Source organism: Oncorhynchus tshawytscha, linkage group LG21, assembly GCF_018296145.1.
Source record: "Oncorhynchus tshawytscha isolate Ot180627B linkage group LG21, Otsh_v2.0, whole genome shotgun sequence".
NCBI lineage: Eukaryota > Metazoa > Chordata > Actinopteri > Salmoniformes > Salmonidae > Oncorhynchus > Oncorhynchus tshawytscha.
Genome location: NC_056449.1, coordinates 19,063,512 through 19,083,313, shown reverse-complemented (window position 1 = coordinate 19,083,313; position 19,802 = coordinate 19,063,512). Strand labels below are relative to the sequence as shown.

Sequence of the window (19,802 nt, the reverse complement as noted above, 5' to 3'; positions counted from 1 at the left end):
TATGGAGCTATGGCGTGCTCACAGGCAACTACACATAAACAAGATCCCACAAAACACAGTGGGGAAATGGCTGCCTAAATATAATCCCCAATCAGAGACAACAATAAACAGCTGCCTCTGATTGGGAACCATACCAGGCCAACATAGAAATAAAACAACCTAGATTATCCACCATAGTCACACCCCGACCTAACCAAAATAGAGAATAAAAAGGCTCTCTGTGGTCAGGGCGTGACACTTGAAGGAGTTTCCACATATGCTGAGCACTTGTTGGCTGCTTTTCCTTCACTCTGCGGTCCGACTCATCCCAAACCATCTAAATTGTGTTGAGGTCGGGGGATTGTGGAGGTCAGGTCATCTGATGCAGCACTCCATCACTCTCCTTCTTGGTCAAATAGCCCTTACACAGCCTGGAGGTGTGTTGGGTCATTGTCCTTTCAAAAAACAAATGATACCCCACTAAGCCCAAACCAGATGGGATGGCATATCGTTGCAGAATGCTGTGCTAGCCATGCTGGTTAAATGTGCCTTGAATTCTAAATAAATGACAGACAGTGTAAGCATCCCCACACCATCACACCTCCTCCTCCATGCTTTACGGTGGGAAATACACATGCAGAGATCATCCGTTCACCTACTGTTCGTCTCACAAAGAAAGACATGGGGCTCGAACCAAAAATCTCCAATTTGGACTCCAGACCAAAGGACAAATTTCCACCGGTCTAATATCCATTGCTCGTGTTTCTTGGCCCAAGCAAGTCTCTTCTTATTATTGGTGTCCTTTAGTAGTGGTTTCTTTGCAGCAAATCAACCATGAAGGCCTGATTTCACACAGTCTCCTCTGAACAGTTGATGTTGAGATCTGTTACTTCTGTTACTTGAACTCTGTGAAGCATTGATTTGGGCTGCAATTTCTGAGGCTGGGAATTCTAATGAACTTATTCTGGGTCTTCCATTCCTGTGGCGGTCCTCACGAGAGCCAGTTTCACCATAGCACTTGATGTTTATGCGATTGCACTTGAAGAAACTTTCAAATACCTTGAAATGTTCCATATTGACTGACCTTCATGTCTTAATGTAATGATGTACTGTTGTTTCTCTTTGCTTATTTGAGCTGTTCTTGACATAATATGGACTTGGTCACTAAATAGGGCTATCTTCTGTATACTCCCCCTACCTAGTCACAACAAAACAGATCAAATGCATTAAGAAGAAAATAAATTCCACAAATTAACTTTTAACAAGGCACACCTGTTAATTGAAATGCATTACAGGTGACTACCTTATGAAGCTGGTTGAGAGAATGCCAAGAGTGTGCAAAGCTGTCATCAAGGCAAAGGATGGATATTTCAAGAAACTCAAATATAAAATATATTTTGATTTGTTGGAACACTTTTTTGGTTACTACATGATTCCATGTGTTATTTCATAGTTTTGAAAAACCCTTGAATGAGTAGGTGTTCTAAAACTTTTGACCGGTAGTGTATGTATATGAAGTATGTCTTTTAAGGAGCCAAATATAGGTGTGAGGTATAGCTAAAGATATGATTGATTTGTCCTGGTGAATGTATACATATGCATAGTGCCTTCGGAAAGTATTGAGACGCCATGACTTTTTCAACATTTTGTTAAGTTACAGTCTTGTTCTAAAATGTATTAAATAAAAAGCTACAAACAATACCCTATATAATGACAAAGTGAAAATAGGTTTTTAGAAATGTTTGCAAATGTATTAAAAATGTAAAACAGAAATAGCTTATTTACTTAAGTATTCAGACCCTTTGCTATGAGAGTTGAAATTGAGCTCAGGTGCATTTCCATTGATCATTCTTGAGTTGTTTCTCAACTTAATTGGAGTCCACCTGTGGTAAATTAAATTGATTGGACATGATTTGGAAAGACACACACTTGTCTATATAAGGTCCCACAGGTTGAGAGAAAAAAAAACAAGGCATGAGGTCAAAGGAATTGTCAGTAGAGCGCTGAGACAGTATTGTGTCGAGGCACAGATCTGGGAAGGGTACCAAAAAATGTCTGCAGCATTGAAGGTCTCCAAGAACTCTGTGGCCTCCATCATTCTTAATTGGAAAAAGTTTGGAACCACCAAGACTCTTCGTTGAGCTGGCCGCCCTGCCAAACTGAGAGCAATCGAGGGAGAAGGGCCTTGGTCAGGGAGGTGACGAAGAACCCAATGGTCACTCTGACAGGGCACTAGAGTTCCGCTGTGGAAATGGGAGATCCAGAAGGACAACCATCTTTACAGCACTCCATCAATCAGGCATTTATGGTAGAGTGGGCAGACGGAAGCCACTCCTCTGTAAAAGGCACATGACCGCCCACTTGGAGTTTGCCAAAAGGCCCCTAAAGGACTCTCAGACCATGTGAAATAAGATTCTCTCGTCTGATGAAACCAAGATTGAACTCTTTGGCCTGAATGCCAAGCGTCACATCCGGAGGAAACCTGGCACCATGTCTACGGTGAAGCATGATGGTTTCAGCATCATGCTGTGGGGATGTTTTTCAGAGGCAGGGACTGGGAGACTAGTCAGGATCCAGGGAAAGATGAAAGGAGCAAAGTACAGAGAGATCCTTGATGAAAACCTGCTCCAGAGCACTCAGGACCTCAGACTGGGGGTGAAGGTTCACCTTTCAACAGGACAACGACCCTAAGCACACAGTTAAGACAACGCAGGACTGGCTTCAGGACAAGTCTCTGAATGTCGTTGTGTGGCCCAGCCAGAGCCCAACTTGAACCCGACCGAACATCTCTGCGAAAGACCTGAAAATAGCTGTGCAGCGACGCTCCCCATCCAACTTGACAGAGCTTGAGAGGATCTACAGAGAATGGGAGAAACTCCCCAAATATAGGTGTGCCAAGCTTGTAGCGTCATACTGAGTACTGAGTAAAGGGTCTGAATAGTTACGTAAATTTGATATTAAAGTTTGTGCAAACATTTCTAAAAAAAAAACAGTTTTTGCTTTGTCATTATGTGGCATTGTGTTAAGATTTTTTATTTTTTTAAGCCATTTTAGAATAAGGCTGTAATGTAACAAAATGTGGAAAAAATCAAGAGGTCTGAATATTTTCCAAATGCACTGTATGTCAGATATGCTGCACTTGGTTTGGTTTGCAAGGCACAATGCAACCAATGGAGTTAACCTACAGGAGGGTATCTCTCCAGGAACGTGGTTGGAGTTAGAACCTATAGGAGAGTATCTCTCCAGGAATAAGGTTGGAGAGCCCTGGTCTAGCTCTATATTCTAGAGGCTTTGAGTGAGAGATGAAAGCTTCACTGAGGTTGCATCGACGTCTGGCAATGACGTGTTCCTCTCGCATGTAAAGTTCAGAGAACACACACACACACAAGCATGTATGTACACATTTGTGCAGACACACACACACACACACACACACACACACACACACACACACACACACACACACACACACACACACACACACACACACACACACACACACACACACACACACACACACACACACACACACACACACACACACACACACACACACACACACACGTTCTCTTATGAGGTCACCTGAAGAGCCCTTTTAGGTTCTAGATATAGCACCTTTTCTTCTAAGAGGGTAGCGCATGGCCGTGGCCATTTCTGCCAGTCGGGCGAAGCTGAGCACTGATGGGCCCAGGCATGGATGTTAACCTAAAAAAGAATGATTGAAGATAGTTGATTACCATGGCCTGCTCCATAGGGATGACCAGCTGACTGTGGATCTGACGGAGACTGTTGGCGTGGCCCTTCAGAGAGGTCTGGAGGGGCCCTTTGGGCTAAGGACACACACATAGACAGAGGTTCAGACACACATACAAAGAGGTAATAATCATGATTAATTTGGGGGGTGCTAATATTTGTCCTGTTACACACTTGTGGGTGTTCCTTATACAAGTGTGTCACAGAAATGTGTTTATTGCATATCCAAACTGCCCCTGAGACACCTGCAGGGAGTGGGGTCACTACCAGGGTCACCATTGTCCAGAGTCCCTTGACATACATTCATGTACAGAATGTATACATTTACAAATATTTAGGGCAATGTGCAATCTGTGTAAAACTCTATAGTACACAGGCCTACACACAGCAAACCACTTAGTATAAGAGACTGCCTTAATCAATGAATGTAATGCAGCATGAAAACTACATATTGAACCCATAGAATTACATGTAGAATCAAGTCATTTAAATGATCTATATACGGGTGAACCATTCTCAGTGTCCACCGTGTGTGTGTTCTCAATGCCAACAGAACATGGGGCACCAGGACAGATGGGCACCAGTTGAATACTAGGGGGGCACATATCACCCCACAGAAGACCACTTTAAACTGGCTCCACTGCCTCCGAGCCCATGGCAAGTGGTGGAGGACCCAGAGTTGGCCCAACATTTTGGGCCATGAATGGGGAGCTTGTGTGAGCTTCCAACCCTTAAAGGCAAGGCAGAACATTAAAAAGTGATTTCAGAGACTGCTTAAGTGTGTGTGTGTGTGTGTGTGTGTGTGTGTGTGTGTGTGTGTGTGTGTGTGTGTGTCGATAGCAAACCGCCGCAAGGCTATGCAGTTGATGAAGACACGCGGAGCTTTCACATAGTTTTATATCTGAACTCCCATTTCATTGTCTCCCTGTCTTGGATCGTGGTGTAAATAAAGCTTCAATCTACTAGTACACTGAGAAAACATTGTGTGGTTGGTTGGAGCCGTGTTGTTTTTTCAGTATGAGGTTTTTATTGGACGGTTGGTCATATGTTGTTCTCACCATGAGGTCCGTCTGTGCCTCAAGCTCATTGGCGTACGACAGTAAGTCCACCAGAGTCACCCCTTTGTTGACCTGCAAATGAACAGAAATAGGATTATAATGTATTATGATGGTGTTATAATGCATTATAAGACTTGTCATAAGCATGTATGACCCCCTTCGGTCTTTTCATCTTATAATAACAGTTGTGCAACTGTGCACATAGAGACATAACAACAGTAACCTTTATAAGCCTTATAATATCACACTATAAAGGCTCATAGAGGCTTATAACAAGTCATAAAACATTATAGTTGTCAGTTTTAAGTAAAGAGTTATACAAGCTGCAATAAGAGGCCATAAGACGATCATGTTCCATAGAAAACTTCATGTTCTCCCCCATTCAACAGATTCTGATAGAGAAGACGTACAGTTGAAGTCGGAAGTTTACATACACTTAGGTTGGAGTCATTCAAACTCGTTTTTCAACCAATCCACAAATTTCTTGTTAACAAACTATAGTTTTGGCAAGTCGGTTAGGACATCTACTTTGTGCATGACACAAGTAATTTTTCCAACAATTGTTTACAGACAGATTATTTCACTTATAATTCACTGTATTACAATTCCAGTGGGTCAAAAGTTTACATACACTGAGTTGACTGTGCCTTTAAACAGCTTGGAAAATTCCAGAAAATTATATCATGGCTTTAGAAGCTTCTGATAGGCTAATTGACATAATTTGAGTCAATTGGAGGTGTACCTGTGGATGTATTTCAAGGACTACCTTCAAACTCAGTGCCTCTTTGCTTGACATCATGGAGAAATCAAAAGAAATCAACAAAGACCTCAGAATTTTTTTTTGTAGACCTCCACAAGTCTGGTTCATCCTTGGAAGCAATTTCCAAACGCCTGAAGGTACCACGTTCATCTCTACAAACAATAGTATGCAAGTATAAACACCATGCGATCACTCAGCCGTCATACTACTCAGGAAGGAGAAGCGTTCTGTCTCCTAGAGATGAAGTACTTTGGTGTGAAAAGTGCAAATCAATCCCAGAACAAAAGCAAAGGACCGTGTGAAGATTCTGGAGGAAACAGGTCCAAAAGTATCTATATCCACAGTAAAACGAGTCCTATATCAACATAACCTGAAAGGCCACTCAGCAAGGAAGAAGCCACTGCTCCAAAACCGCCATAAAAAAAGCCAGACCAAGGTTTGCAACTGCACATGGGGACAAAGATCGTACGTTTTGGAGAAATGTCCTCTGGTCTGATGAAACAAAAATAGAACTGTTTGTCCATAATGACCATCGTTATTTTTGGAGGAAAAAGGGGGAGGCTTGCAAGCCGAAGAACACCATCCCAACCGTGAAGCACGGGGGTGGCAGCATCATGTTGTGGGGGTGCTTTGTTGCAGGAGGGACTGGTGCACTTCACAAAATAGATGGCATCATGAGGAAACAAAATTATGTGGATTATATTGAAGCAATATTTCAAGACATCAGTCAGGAAGTTGGGTCCTCCATATGGACAATGACCCCAAGCATACGTCCAAAGTTGTGACAAAATGGCTTAAGGACAACAAAGTCAAGGTATTGGAGTGGCCATCACAAAGCCCTGGCCTCAAACTTATAGAAATTTGAGGCAGAACTGAAAAAGCGTATGCGAGCAAGAAGGGCTACAAACCTGACTCAGTTATACCAGCTCTGTCAGGAGAAATGGGCCAAAATTCACCCAACTTATTGTGTGAAGCTTATGGAAGGCTACCCAAAACGTTTGAGCCAAAGTCAAACAATTTAAAGGCAATGCTACCAAATACTAATTGAGTGTAGGTAAACTTCTGACCCACTGGGAATGTGATGAAAGAAATCTTCCGTATTGACTGACCTTTTCATTTTAAAGTAATGATGGACTGTCGTTTCTCTTTGCTTATTTGAGATGTTCTTGCCATAATATGGTCTTGGGCTTTTACCAAATAGGGCTCTTCTGTATACCCCCTACCTTGTCACAAGACAACTGATTGGCTCAAACGCATTAAGAAGAAAATCATTTCCACAAATTAACTTTTAACAAGGCACACCTGTTTAATTGAAATACATTCCAAGTGACTACCTATTGAAGTGGGTTGAGAGAATGCCAAGAGTGTGCAAATCTGTTATCAAGGCAAAAGGTGGCTATTTGAAGAATCTCAAATATAAAATATATTTTGATTTGTTTAACACTTTTCTGGTTACTATATGATTCCATATGTGTTATTTCATATATTATTCTAAAATAATAATAAAATGGTAAAAATAAAGAAAAACCCTTGAATGAGTAGGTGTTCCAAAACTTTTGACCGGTAGTGTATACCCTAGGAAAACCCATGGAAGACTTCATGAAGACCTCAGGAAGACCCCTGGAAGACCCCGGAAAGATCTCGGTAGGACCCCGGAAAGAAATGTATTTGAAGGTATATCTGAAAAGTCTACAGTGGCTTGAGATGAAGGAGAGGAAGCCAAAGTAGGCTATTAAGACGAAAGAGAGAAGAGGAGACAAGGACACTTTGGACTATTGAGATAAGGAGAGGAGGACACTTTAAACTATTGAGATAAGGAGAGGAGTGGAGTAGAGGAAGTCACTTTAAACTATAGAAATGAACGATAGGTGACCAGGGGGGAAAGTATTTTTAGATTGAGATTTCCCCTCAATGCCAGTACTCTACCTCCGCCAGATACGCTGCATAGTTGATCTCCGCGATGCCAGTCTCAGAGAAGTCAATGAGGCTCTGTTTCCCCTCAGACTCCAGCAGGACGATACCTCTCAGGTCAATCTTCACACTGTCAAACATCTTCGCCACTTCCTTGGTGTACTGGAAACACAAGGAGAATTGTCAGCTACATCGATAAAGATAAGCAATAGCTATGAATGTGCTATATATTGGTAACAAATGTGGGTTTATGAAGCCCGTATGTCAATTTTACACATTCAAACATCCTCACCACCACCTTGTTGTACTGGAAACAGAAAGGGAGCCTAGTTACATTTCATATGTAATGGATAGGTTACGAATGTGTTATGAATTCCTTATGTAGGTACCCTTCAAGTTACAGGTGCAAATCTGTTTGTTTACACCAATCTTCATTGCACATGGTTGTTACAAGAGCAAAAATGTGTGTTTGCATTTGTGCAAATGGTTTGTTTTCCAACACTATTTTAGTAGCCTCTACTTTAGTAGCCTCGACCTCGGTGTTGAGGTCTGGTACCGCGAGAGTCCAGAACATAGAAATAGAATTCTATGGTCAAGACTATTTTAGAGAGCCTAGAACAAAATGGTGATCAAAACAAAGTTGTTTACTTGGTCATTCAGCGTTAAGTAAACAGATGGGTTTGTTACTTATTTCCTTAGTGGTGGTGTGGGGTGGAGCGGTACCATAGACCAGGGACAGGGTAGGCCCCTCTTAATTCATTTATAAGTAACCCCATTCATTGATACAAAGTACAGATTAAGATGGCCTGTTTTCTTTCCATTATGTCTTCTACACACTCAGATAATAGAACAGCTCGAGCTAAAACACAACAAATCCTCACTATCTAAGAGCCACATTGAAAAACAATAGATAAACTGTAGAACAAAATAAATAACACATGTCAATAACATAAACCTTTTTGTATTTAGTCTATATAAAAAAACTCCTAATTTGTGTAACCTAGCTAAATTTATGCTAGCCAGCTCTATCCATCCCTAACCCTAACCTAGCCTAATTTATGCTAGCCAGCTCTATTCATCACTAACCCTAACCTAATTTATGCTAGCCAGCTCTATCCATCCCTAACCCTAACCTAGCCTAATTTATGCTAGCCAGCTCTATTCATCCCTAACCCTAACCTAATTTATGCTAGCCAGCTCTATTCATCCCTAACCCTAACCTAATTTTTGCTAGCCAGCTCTATCCATCGCTAACCCTAACCTAGCCTAACTTATGCTAGCCAGCTCTATCCATCCTTATTTACTATTCAATAAAAGAGGCGAGCTAATCTTGCCAGGAGGCTGGCTAATGCTGGCCTGCTTTTTGTTTTGGCAAGAACGCCTTTTGTTAGCTAATGCTCATGAATCTGAGTGTGGAAATGCAGAGTGTTAGCTAAACACTTGATTTAGCTTGACTGGTGTGAAGTATAGTCATAGTTGACACTTTTGGGACTATTCCACTGGTTACATTGTTTTAGGCAAATAAAAACAAACACATCTCAATTACTTAAAAAAAATGGTCTGATTCGGTGTGAGTGTGATTACAGTAACTAAAGCGTATTATATCCATGTGCTACCATGTGCAGGTATGCAGAACACAGTAAGTATCCTACAGTGAGTGAGTGCACACTGCACAATGCATGTGAATACTGACCAGGCTGGAGTTTAGCAAGGTTGTGACATTGAAGACTTTATCCAAGCGCATGGCAGAGTAGAGACTTCTGTTATTTGTGCAATTACTGAGAGAGAGAGAGAAATGTCAATATTATCACTTCCATTCCATTCAATTCCTTGGTTAGTTAGCTCTCTCTGCTGCCACCCAGTGAATAAAGTTGTAACTCTATTCAGCTCTGTATCGCTGCCTTCCGGTCATTTTATAAGCAGTGTTCTCTCAAATCACTTTTAGAAAGCTTATCCAACACAAAGTATTAAGTCAGCATGCATGACTCATATTTCCCATGTAGGTCCATTGTTTGTAGTTACATAACTGAACACATTCAATGGTCACGTGGGAGAGTGAAGTAAGGGTAAAGGAATGGTCATGTCTGTACACACTATGTCATGGCTAACTCCCTGACTAGGCAGTGGCTTAGGCGACAAGTCTCTATAAGGAAACATAACGTGATGGTCTTAGAACAAAGCTTTGCTGCCTGTTCTAATCGAGAGATGATGAAAGTTGATGAAATCTGAGGCATAAAAGATCACTAAGCAATTCACGTATCCCTCTCCCTAGTTTCAATCCTTTACATCATGTATTATAAGCAATGTCAGATGGAATGTGAAGAGGTAGAATATTGACACAGACATTAGCCTGTGGCATTTATTTAAATCAAATGCTGCCACAAAACAGGAATATCTAGAGTTATGACATGGTTCTATCCATAAGTAATCAAGTTCAATTCTAAACTCAGCAAAAAAAGAAACGTTCCTTTTTTAGGACCCTGTCTTTCAAAGATAATTCATAAAAATTCAAATAACTTCACAGATCTTCATTGTAAAGGGTTAAAACACTGTTTCCCATGCTTGTTCAATGATCGATAAAAAATTAATGAACATGCACCTGTGGAATGGACACTAACAGCTTAGGCAATTAAGGTCACAGTTATGGTCACAGTTCTGAAAACTTAGGACACTAAAGAGGCTTTTCTACTGACTCCGAAAAACACCAAAAGAAAGATGCCCAGGGTCCCTGCTCATCTGCGTGAATGTGCCTTAGGCATGCTGCAAGGAGGCATGAGGACTGCAGATGTGGCCAGGGCAATACATTACAATGTCCGTACTGTGAGATGCCTAAGACAGCGCTACAGGGAGACAGGACGGACAGCTAATTGTCCTCGCAGTGGCAGACCACGTGTAACAACACCTGCACAGGATCGTTACATCCGAACATCACACCTGCGGGACAGGTACAGGATGGCAACAACAACTGCCCGAATTACACCACGAACCACAATCCCTCGATCAGTGCTCAGACTGTCCGCAATAGGCTGAGAGAGGCTAGACTGAGGGCTTGTAGGTCTGTTGTAAGGCAGGTCCTCACCAGACATCACCGGCAACAACGGTGCCTATGGGCACAAACCCACCGTCACTGGACCAGACAGGACTGGCAAAAAGTGCTCTTCACTGACGAGTTGCGGTTTTGTCTTACTAAGGGTGATGGTCGGATTCGCGTTTATTGGAATGATCGTTACACAGAGGCCTGTACTCTGGAGCGGGATCGATTTGAAGGTGTAGGGTCTGTCATGGTCTGGGGCGGTGTGTCATAGCATCATTGGACTGAGCTTGTTGTCATTGCAGGCAATCTCAACGCTGTGTACCCTTCCAGCAGGGTCATCCTGACATCCCTCCAGCATGACAATGACACGAGCCATGCTCGTTCATTGCTTGATTTCTTGCAAGACAGGAATGTCAGTGTTCTGTCATGGCCAGCGAAGAGCCTGGATCTTAATCCCATTGAGCACGTCTAGGACCTGTTGGATCGGAGGGTGAGGGCTAGGGCCATTCCCCCCCAAAATGTCCAGGAACTTGCAGGTGCCTTGGTGGAAGAGTGGGGTGACCTCTCACAGCAAGAAATGTTAAATCTGGTGCAGTCCATGAGGAGGAGTATTATTTAATGCAGCTGGTGGCCACACCAGATACTGACAGATACTTCCCCCCTTTGTTCAGGGACACATTATTCTATATCTGTTAGTCACATGTCTGTGGAACTTGTTCAGCTTATGTCTCAGTTGTTGAATCTTGTTATGTTCATACAAATATTTACACATGTTAAGTTTGCTGAAAATAAACGCAGTTTACAGTGAGAGGATGTTTATTTTTTTGCTGAGTTTATATAGACGAGCCAGTCTATGTAAAACATAGGCCATCATTAAAATACACAGAAATGAATCCCCAGTAGTAAGTGCTACATCCATACAGTATTACCTGTAGAAATTCTCCACTGTCAGATCCAGGTCTGAGTCGTTGTACATATACCCTGGGATGAAGTTCCTCCACTCAGGGTTCACCAGGTGAGGAGTGTCCAAAACCTTGGACACAAATGACCAGTAAGACCATTATACAGTTCTAGACCACGATTATACAGTAAGACCATCATATAGTTCTAGACCATGATTATACAGTAAGACCATCATATAGTTCTAGACCATGATTGTACAGTAAGACCATCATAGTGTTCTAGACCATGATTGATACAGTAAGACCATCATACATTTCTAGACCATGATTATACAGTAAGACCATCATACAGTTCTAGACCATGATTATACAGTAAGACCATCACACAGTTCTAGACCATGATTATACAGTAAGACCATCATACAGTTCTAGACCATGATTATAGAGAAGGACCACATACAATACCTAAACATTGTCACCTTAAGAGTTATCACATCATAACTTGCCTTGAAGAGCTCCTTGGTGTGGAAGGGTTCACAGACCAGCTTCTCCACGTTGCCTCCGACAAGGAAGGTGGCGGTCACCACTCCCATCAGTATCCAAGAAAAGAGGAAGCTGAAACCCACACCGCTGTGGAGACACGCATAGATAGAGCATTCAATCAATCAATCTACACACTCACACTCTTAGTGCTCTATATACTGCAGAAAGTGTAGGCAGACAGACAGACAGAATAGATAGATAGACAGACATAGTAGATAGATAGACAGAGACACAACCAGACAAAAAGATACCCAGCCAGCCAGCCAGAGAGACAGCCGGCCAGTTGGCCAGAAATACTTACGCCATGAGAAGGGTGCCGCCGGTGTTGGAGACACAGCCCCGTGTGGTAGGGGAGGCGTGCTTGTCATATCCCATGGTGCCACACAGTATGGCCAGGAAGTTGAAGGCCAGGATGAGAACCACCATGCAGCAGAGGCCAGTACAGCAAATCCACCTGTAGAGGAACCCTGTAGTCAGTACACCAGTACACCATAACAAGTAACAGCCAACCACCGTTAGGATAAGATGCCATAACAAGCAACAACCAACCACTACATTAGGATAAGGTGCCATAACAAGTAACAACAAATCACTACATTAGGATAAGGTGCTGTAACAAGTAGCAACCAACCAGGAGTTCTTCCGGCGCCGACAGAGATGGCCGTCTCGCTTCGCGTTCCTAGGAAACTATGCAGTACGTGTTATTTATTACATTGGTTACCCCCAGGTTATCTTAGGTTTTATTACATACAGTCGGGAGCAACTACTGGATATAAGAGCAACGTCAACTCACCATCATTACGACCAGGAATACGAATTTCCCGAAGCGGATCCTGTGTTTTGCCCACCACTCGGGACAATGGATCGGATCAATACAACGACACCGAAAAAGGGGCAGACGAAGCGGTCTTCTGGTCAGGCTCCGGAGACGGGCATATCGCGCACCGCTCCCGAGCATACTACTCGCCAATGTCCAGTCTCTTGACAACAAGGTTAATGAAATCCGAGCAAGGGTAGCATTCCAGAGAGACATCAGAGACTGTAACTTCTTTGCTTCACGGAAACATGGCTCACTCGAGACACGCTATCGGAGTCGGTACAGCCAACTGGTTTCTTCACGCATCGCGCCGACAGAAACAAACATCTTTCTGGTAAGAAGAGGGGCGGGGGGTATGCCTTATGATTAACGAGACGTGGTGTGATCATAACAACATACAGGAACTCAAGTCTTTCTGTTCACGTGACGTAGAATTCCTCACAATCAAATGTCGACCGCATTATCTACCAAGGGAATTCTGTTAGATTCTAATCACAGCCGCATATATTCCCCCCCAAGCAGACACATCGATGGCCCTGAACAAACTTTATTTGACTCTATGTAAACTGGAAACCACATATCCTGAGGCTGCATAAATTGTAGCTGGGGATTTTAACAAGGCTAATCTGAAAACAAGACTCCCTAAATTCTATCAGCATATCGATTGTGCTACCAGGGCTGGTAAAACCCTGGATCATTGTTATTCTAACTTCCGCGACACATATAAGGCCCTCTCCCGCCCTCCTTTTCGGAAAAGCTGACCACGACTCCATTTTGTTGCTCCCTGCCTATAGACAGAGACTAAAAAAGGAAGCTCCCGCTCTCAGGTCTGTTCAACGCTGGTCCGACTAATCTGATTCCACGCTTCAAGATTGCTTCGATCACGTGGATTGGGATATGTTCCGCATTGCGTCAAACAACAACATTGACGAATGCGCTGATTCGGTGAGTGAGTTCATTAGCAAGTGCATTGGCGATGTCGTACGCACAGCAACTATTAAAACATTCCCCAACCAGAAACCGTGGATTGATGGCAGCATTTGTGCGAAACTGCTTTTAACCAGGGCAAGGTGACCGGAAACATGACCGAATACAAACAGTGTAGCTATTCCCTCCGCAAGGCAATCAAACAAGCTAAGCGTCAGTATAGAGACAAAGTAGAGTTGCAATTCAACGGCTCAGACACAAGAGGTATGTGGCAGGGTCTACGGTCAATCACGGATTACAAAAAGAAAACCAGCCCAGTCGCGGAACAGGATGTCTTGCTCCCAGACAGACTAAACAACCTGCTCGCTTTGAGGACAATACAGTGCCACTGACACGGCCCGCTACCAAAACCTGCGGACTTTCCTTCACTGAAGCCGACGTGAGTAAAACATTTAAACGTGTTAACCCTCGCAAGGCTGCAGGCCCAGACGGTATCCCCAGCCGCGTCCTCAGAGCATGCGCAGACCAGCTGGCTGGTGTGTTTATGGACATATTCAATCAATCCTTATCCCAGTCTGCTGTTCCCACATGCTTCAAGAGGGCCACCATTGTTCCTGTTCTCAAGAAAGCTAAGGTAACTGAGCTAAACGACTACCGCCCCGTAGCACTCACTTCCGTCATCATGAAGTGCTTTGAGAGACTAGTCAAAGACCATATCACCTCCACCCTACCTGACACCCTAGACCCACTCAAATTTGCTTACCGCCCCAATAGGTCCACAGACGACCCAATCACACTGCCCTAACCCATCTGGACAAGAGGAATACCTTTGTGAGAATGCTGTTCATTGACTACAGCTCAGCATTTAACACCATAGTACCCTCCAAACTCGTCATCAATTTCGAGACCCTGGGTCTCGACCCCGCCCTGTGTAACTGGGTACTGGACTTCCTGACGGGCCGCCCCCAGGTGGTGAGGGTAGGAAACAACATCTCCACCTCGCTGATCCTCAACACTGGGGCCCCACAAGGGTGCATTCTGAGCCCTCTCATGTACTCCCTGTTTACCCACGACTGCGTGGCCATGCACGCCTCCAAGTTTGCAGAAAACACTAGTCGTAGGCTTGATTACCAAAAACGACGAGACGGCCTACAGGGAGGAGGTGAGGGCCCTCGGAGTGTGGTGTCAGGAGAATAACCTCACACTTAACTTCAACAAAACAAAGGAGATGATTGTGGACTTCAGGAAACAGCAGAGGGTGCACCCCCTATCCACATCGACAGGACAGTAGTGGAGAGGGTAGAAAGTTTAAAGTTCCTCGGCGTACACATCACGGACAAACTGAATTGGTCCACTCACACAGACAGCGTGGTGAAGAAGGCGCAGCAGCGCATCTTCAACCTTAGGAGGCTCTCGGTCCCCATAATCACAAGTTAACTACACATGGTTGATGATATTACTAGATATTATCTAGCGTGTCCTGAGTTGCATATAATCTGACTGAGCATACAAGCATACAAGTATCTGACTGAGCGGTGGTAGCCAGAAGCAGGCGTGTAAACATGAATTCAAACAGCACTTTTGTACGTTTTGCCAGCAGCTCTTCGTTGTGCATCAAGCATTGCGCTGTTTATGACTTCAAGCCTATCAACTCCCAAGATGAGGTTGGTGCAACCGAAGTGAAATGGCTAGCTAGTTAGCTCACGCTAATAACGTTTCAAACGTCACTCGCTCTGAGCCTTCTAGTAGTTGTTCCCCTTGCTCTGCATGGGTAACCTTGCTTCGATGGTGGCTGTTGTTGATGTGTTCCTGGTTCGAGCCCAGGGAGGAGCGAGGAGAGGGACGGAAGCTATACTGTTACACTGGCAATACTAAAGTGCCTATAAGAACATCCAATAGTCAAAGGTTAATGAGATACAAATGGTATAGAGGGAAATAGTCCTATAATTCCTATAAAAACTACAATCTAAAACTTCTTACCTGGGAATATTGAAGACTCATGTTAAAAGGAACCACCAGCATTCATAGGTTCTCATGTTCTGAGCAAGGAACTTAAACGTTCGCTTTCTTACATGGCACATAATGCACTTTTACTTTCTTCTCCAACACTTTGTTTTTGCATGATTTAAACCAAACTGAACATGTTTCATTATTTACTCGAGGCTAAATTGATTTTAATTGATGTATTATATTAAGTTAAAATAAGTGTTCATTCAGTATTGTTGTAATTGTCATTATTACAAATATATTTTTAAAAAAATCGGCCGATTAATCGGTATCGGGGTTTTTGGTCCTCCAATAATCGGTATCAGCGTTAAAAAATCATAATCGGTCGACCTCCAGTTATTAAGGCATTGTCGGAACTAGAAGCACAAGCATTTCGTTACACTCGCATTAACATCTGCTAACCATGTGTATGTGACAAATAAAATTGGATTTGATAACAAGTAACAACCAACCACTACATTTGGATAAGACGCCATAACAAGTAACAACCAACCACTACATTAGGATAAGATGCCATAACAACTAACAAAGAACACTACATTAGGATAAGATGCCATAACAACTAACAACCAACACTACATTTGGATAAGACGCCATAACAACCAACCACTACATTAGGATAAGATTCCGTAACAAGTAACAACCAACCATTACATTAGGATAAGATTCCGTAACAAGTAACAACCAACCATTACATTAGGGTAAGATGCCGAAACAAGTAACAACCAACCACTACATTAGGATAAGATGCCATAACCATCCATTACATTAGGATAAGATGCCATGACAAGTAACAACCAACCACTACATTAGGATAAGGTATACTGTATACAGTACACTTCTGGCCCCTCTTTGCACACTGTGTTAACTAACCTCCAGATGAGCTTCAATGCCATTACAACTCTCCTTCCGTGGCCTACAACTGCTCTTAAACACAGGTAAAACTAAATGCATGCTATTACACCGATCCCTGCCCGCACCTGCTCGCCCGTCCAGCATCACTACTCTGGACGGAATACATGGACAACTACAAATACCTAGGTGTCTGATTAGACTGTAAACTCGCCTTCCAGACTCACATTAAGCATCTCCAATCCTAAATTAAATCTAGAATTGGCTTCCTATATCGCAACAAAGCATCCTTCAATCATGCTGCCAAACATACCCTCGTAAAACTGACCATCCTACCGATCCTCGACTTCGGTGATGTCATCTATAAAATAGCCTCCAACACTTTACTCAACAAACTGGATGCAGTCTATCACAGTGCCATCCGTTTTGTCACCAAAGCCCCATACACTACCCTCCATTGCGTCCTGTACGCTCTCGTTGGTTGGCCCTCGCTTCATACTCGTCGCCAAACCCACTGGCTACAGGTTATCTACAAGTCTCTGCTAGGTAAAGCCCCGCCTTATCTCAGCTCACTGGTCACCATAGCAGCACCCACTCGCAGGACGCGCTCCAGCAGGTATATCTCACTGGTCACCCCCAAAGCCAATTCCTCCTTTGGTCGTCTTTCCTTACCGTTCTCTGCTGCCAATGACTGGAACAAACTGCAAAAATCTCTGAAGCTGGAGACTCATATCTCCCTCACTAGCTTTAAGCACCAGCTGTCAGAGCAGCTCACAGATCACTGCACCTGTACATAGCCCATCTGTAAACAGCCCATTATCTACCCATCTCATCCCCACACAGTATTTATTTATTTATCTTGCTCCTTTGCACCCCAGTATCTCTACTTGCACATTCATCTTCTGCACATCTACCATTCCAGTGTGTAATTGCTATATTGTAATTACTTCGCCATCATGGCCTATTTATTGCCTTAACTCCTTTATCTGACCTTATTTGCACTCACTGTATATAGACTTTTTGTTTTCTTTTGTTCTACTGTATTATTGACTGTATGTTTTGTTTATTCCATGTGTAACTCTGTGTTGTTGTACGTGTCGAATTGCTACGCTTTATCTTGGCCAGGTCGCAGTTGCAAATGAGAAGTTGTTCTCAACTAGTCTACCTGGTTAAATAAAGGTGAAATAAAAATAAATAAAAAAAGGTGCCATAACAAGTAACAACCAACCACTACATTAGGCTAAAACACCATAATGATGGAGACTACAGCAGGTCTGTCTCAGGGCTCAATCAAATGTACTGTGTAATAATCACAGCTGGAGGGCAATACAGGGCGCCATGTATGCAGGGTCAGGTCCAGGGTACACCTAAAGGCTTACTGACTGAATATACTCTTTATTATTTATTACATTATGTCACAGTGACCTGTGCTGATGAAATAACTCCAGATGATATTCAGTAACAACAGATTGTACTCTTTACGTCAATCTACCACAGACCAGGCAGGTGAAGACATTTATTTATTCTAAACCCTGAGCACATCATGGGCCCTGGTCAAAAGTAGTACACTATATAGGGAATAGGGTGCCATTTAATACACACAGTTTGTGAATAGGGCCCCAGTTCCTGTTTGTACCTGTAGAAGTCTATCTGATCGATCTCAGGGTAAGAGTCTTCTATCTTGGACTGTGTGTGAATGATGAAGTTGGTGAAGTTGGCCAGAGAGCTGTGTACAGGGAACACCTTGGAGAAGCTGCTGATGTTGGTGCTGATGACGTCCAACAGGCCCCGGGCTCCTGGGAGGGAGAGAGTGGATATATTCAAGGGCATTAGTGAAATAATGGAGTAATACATATTTATATTTTGGGGTACAACAGTTCAGGTGTAGGTCAATATTTGGAATATGGCCATTGATCTTATTTGGGCGTATAAGACATTACCTTCAATGAGTATTCATACCATATTGAACATGACTGACTTGGCAATGCAAAGTTGAACACTCAAAATTATATAACCCTTCATTTAGTGTCTTTTGAAACTTTTTGGGGAGCATTAAGTGAGGTTAAAGAGATGCCACTCACCCTCGACTACGTCCCTCATCTGGTCACTCACCATGCCTGGAGTGTCATTGAATGAGGAGAAGCCCTGTTTGGAGAAGGAAATACAAAAGCCAACAATGATGATACAGTATCACAAATATCAAAGAAAACCTCACAACTTATACAGTACATAAAGTTTATACAACCTTTCTAGACTCACCTTTTGAATGATATCGCTGAGGTCCGTTTTCAGCACCTGATTCACACTTTCCAGCTGATTGTTCACATCAGGTAACTGCAACACATCACATACAACAATACTTATATTGTGCTATATAAATCTAATTATTACAGTATAACTATTATTATCATCTTTAATGAAGCGTGACAGCATACCCGGGTGAAGTTGGCGCTGACGTGGAGCTGTGCCAGGGAGCTGTGGATGGAGCGGCAGAGCTGGGTGGTGGTGGCATCCGAGTCCTCGCCGCTGCAACCCGGATCATTGAGGGTTCTGTTCAGGCTAGAGCGCACCAGGCTCAGGTTGAAGTGGAGCTTCCCTGTCGCCTCCTGGAGAACCTCCAGAGACACACTCACGTTCTCCAGGGCCTCCTTGGTCTCCCGCATGGCTGGGGATGGGGACGGGGTAGGATGGACAGGTGGTGAGTATTTGGTATTTTATTAGGATCCCCATTAGCTGTTGTGAAAAAAGCAGCTACTCTTCCTGGGGTCCACACAGCTCAAGGACAGAACTACATACATTTACAGTGTGTGTGAGAGTGCACATAGTAAAGACACACATGTATGCACATGGTAGATTCACAAAAACACTCAATGTATGCACACACAATCACACACACACAAACCAAATACACACACATGCAAATCCATACTCTGGCATTGATTACACACAAAATAACACACACATATTGACACGGGGGAAGCTTTTAGAATTGAACAGGTGAACAATAGTTGCAGGTTCAATCCACTGTTGGAGCAAGGTTGGAACTTGGGAGGACATATACTTAATATATCCATATCGATTCATAATTAAGATGGCACACAAGGTAGGTTTGGACAGTTCCAAATAGAGGCAGGTACTGTATTGTACACACACAGGGATGTCTAGCGATTTAGCCTGGTCCCAGAACTGTTTTTGCTGCCTTGCCATCTCCGATAGTCATTGTCACGCCAATAGCACAAACAAATCTTGGACCAGGCTC

The 19,802-nt window shown here is 43.2% G+C and overlaps 1 protein-coding gene across 10 annotated transcripts in view; it reads right to left on the bottom strand.

Annotated features, from left to right (window-relative positions):
• Positions 1-19,802, bottom strand: part of LOC112221064 (prominin-1-A) — a 113,521-nt gene that overhangs the window by 12,438 nt on the left and 81,281 nt on the right. For all 10 annotated transcript variants that reach the window (XM_024383145.2, XM_024383153.2, XM_024383150.2 and 7 more), the window contains 11 exons: positions 18,979-19,208; positions 18,803-18,877; positions 18,625-18,688; positions 18,180-18,339; positions 12,242-12,394; positions 11,904-12,027; positions 11,425-11,528; positions 9,155-9,239; positions 7,477-7,623; positions 4,791-4,862; positions 3,717-3,809 (listed from right to left, as the gene is read on the bottom strand). In XM_024383145.2, coding sequence (XP_024238913.1) covers positions 3,717-3,809; positions 4,791-4,862; positions 7,477-7,623; positions 9,155-9,239; positions 11,425-11,528; positions 11,904-12,027; positions 12,242-12,394; positions 18,180-18,339; positions 18,625-18,688; positions 18,803-18,877; positions 18,979-19,208 — 1,307 coding nt within the window. The remainder of the gene's footprint in view (positions 1-3,716; positions 3,810-4,790; positions 4,863-7,476; positions 7,624-9,154; positions 9,240-11,424; positions 11,529-11,903; positions 12,028-12,241; positions 12,395-18,179; positions 18,340-18,624; positions 18,689-18,802; positions 18,878-18,978; positions 19,209-19,802) is intronic.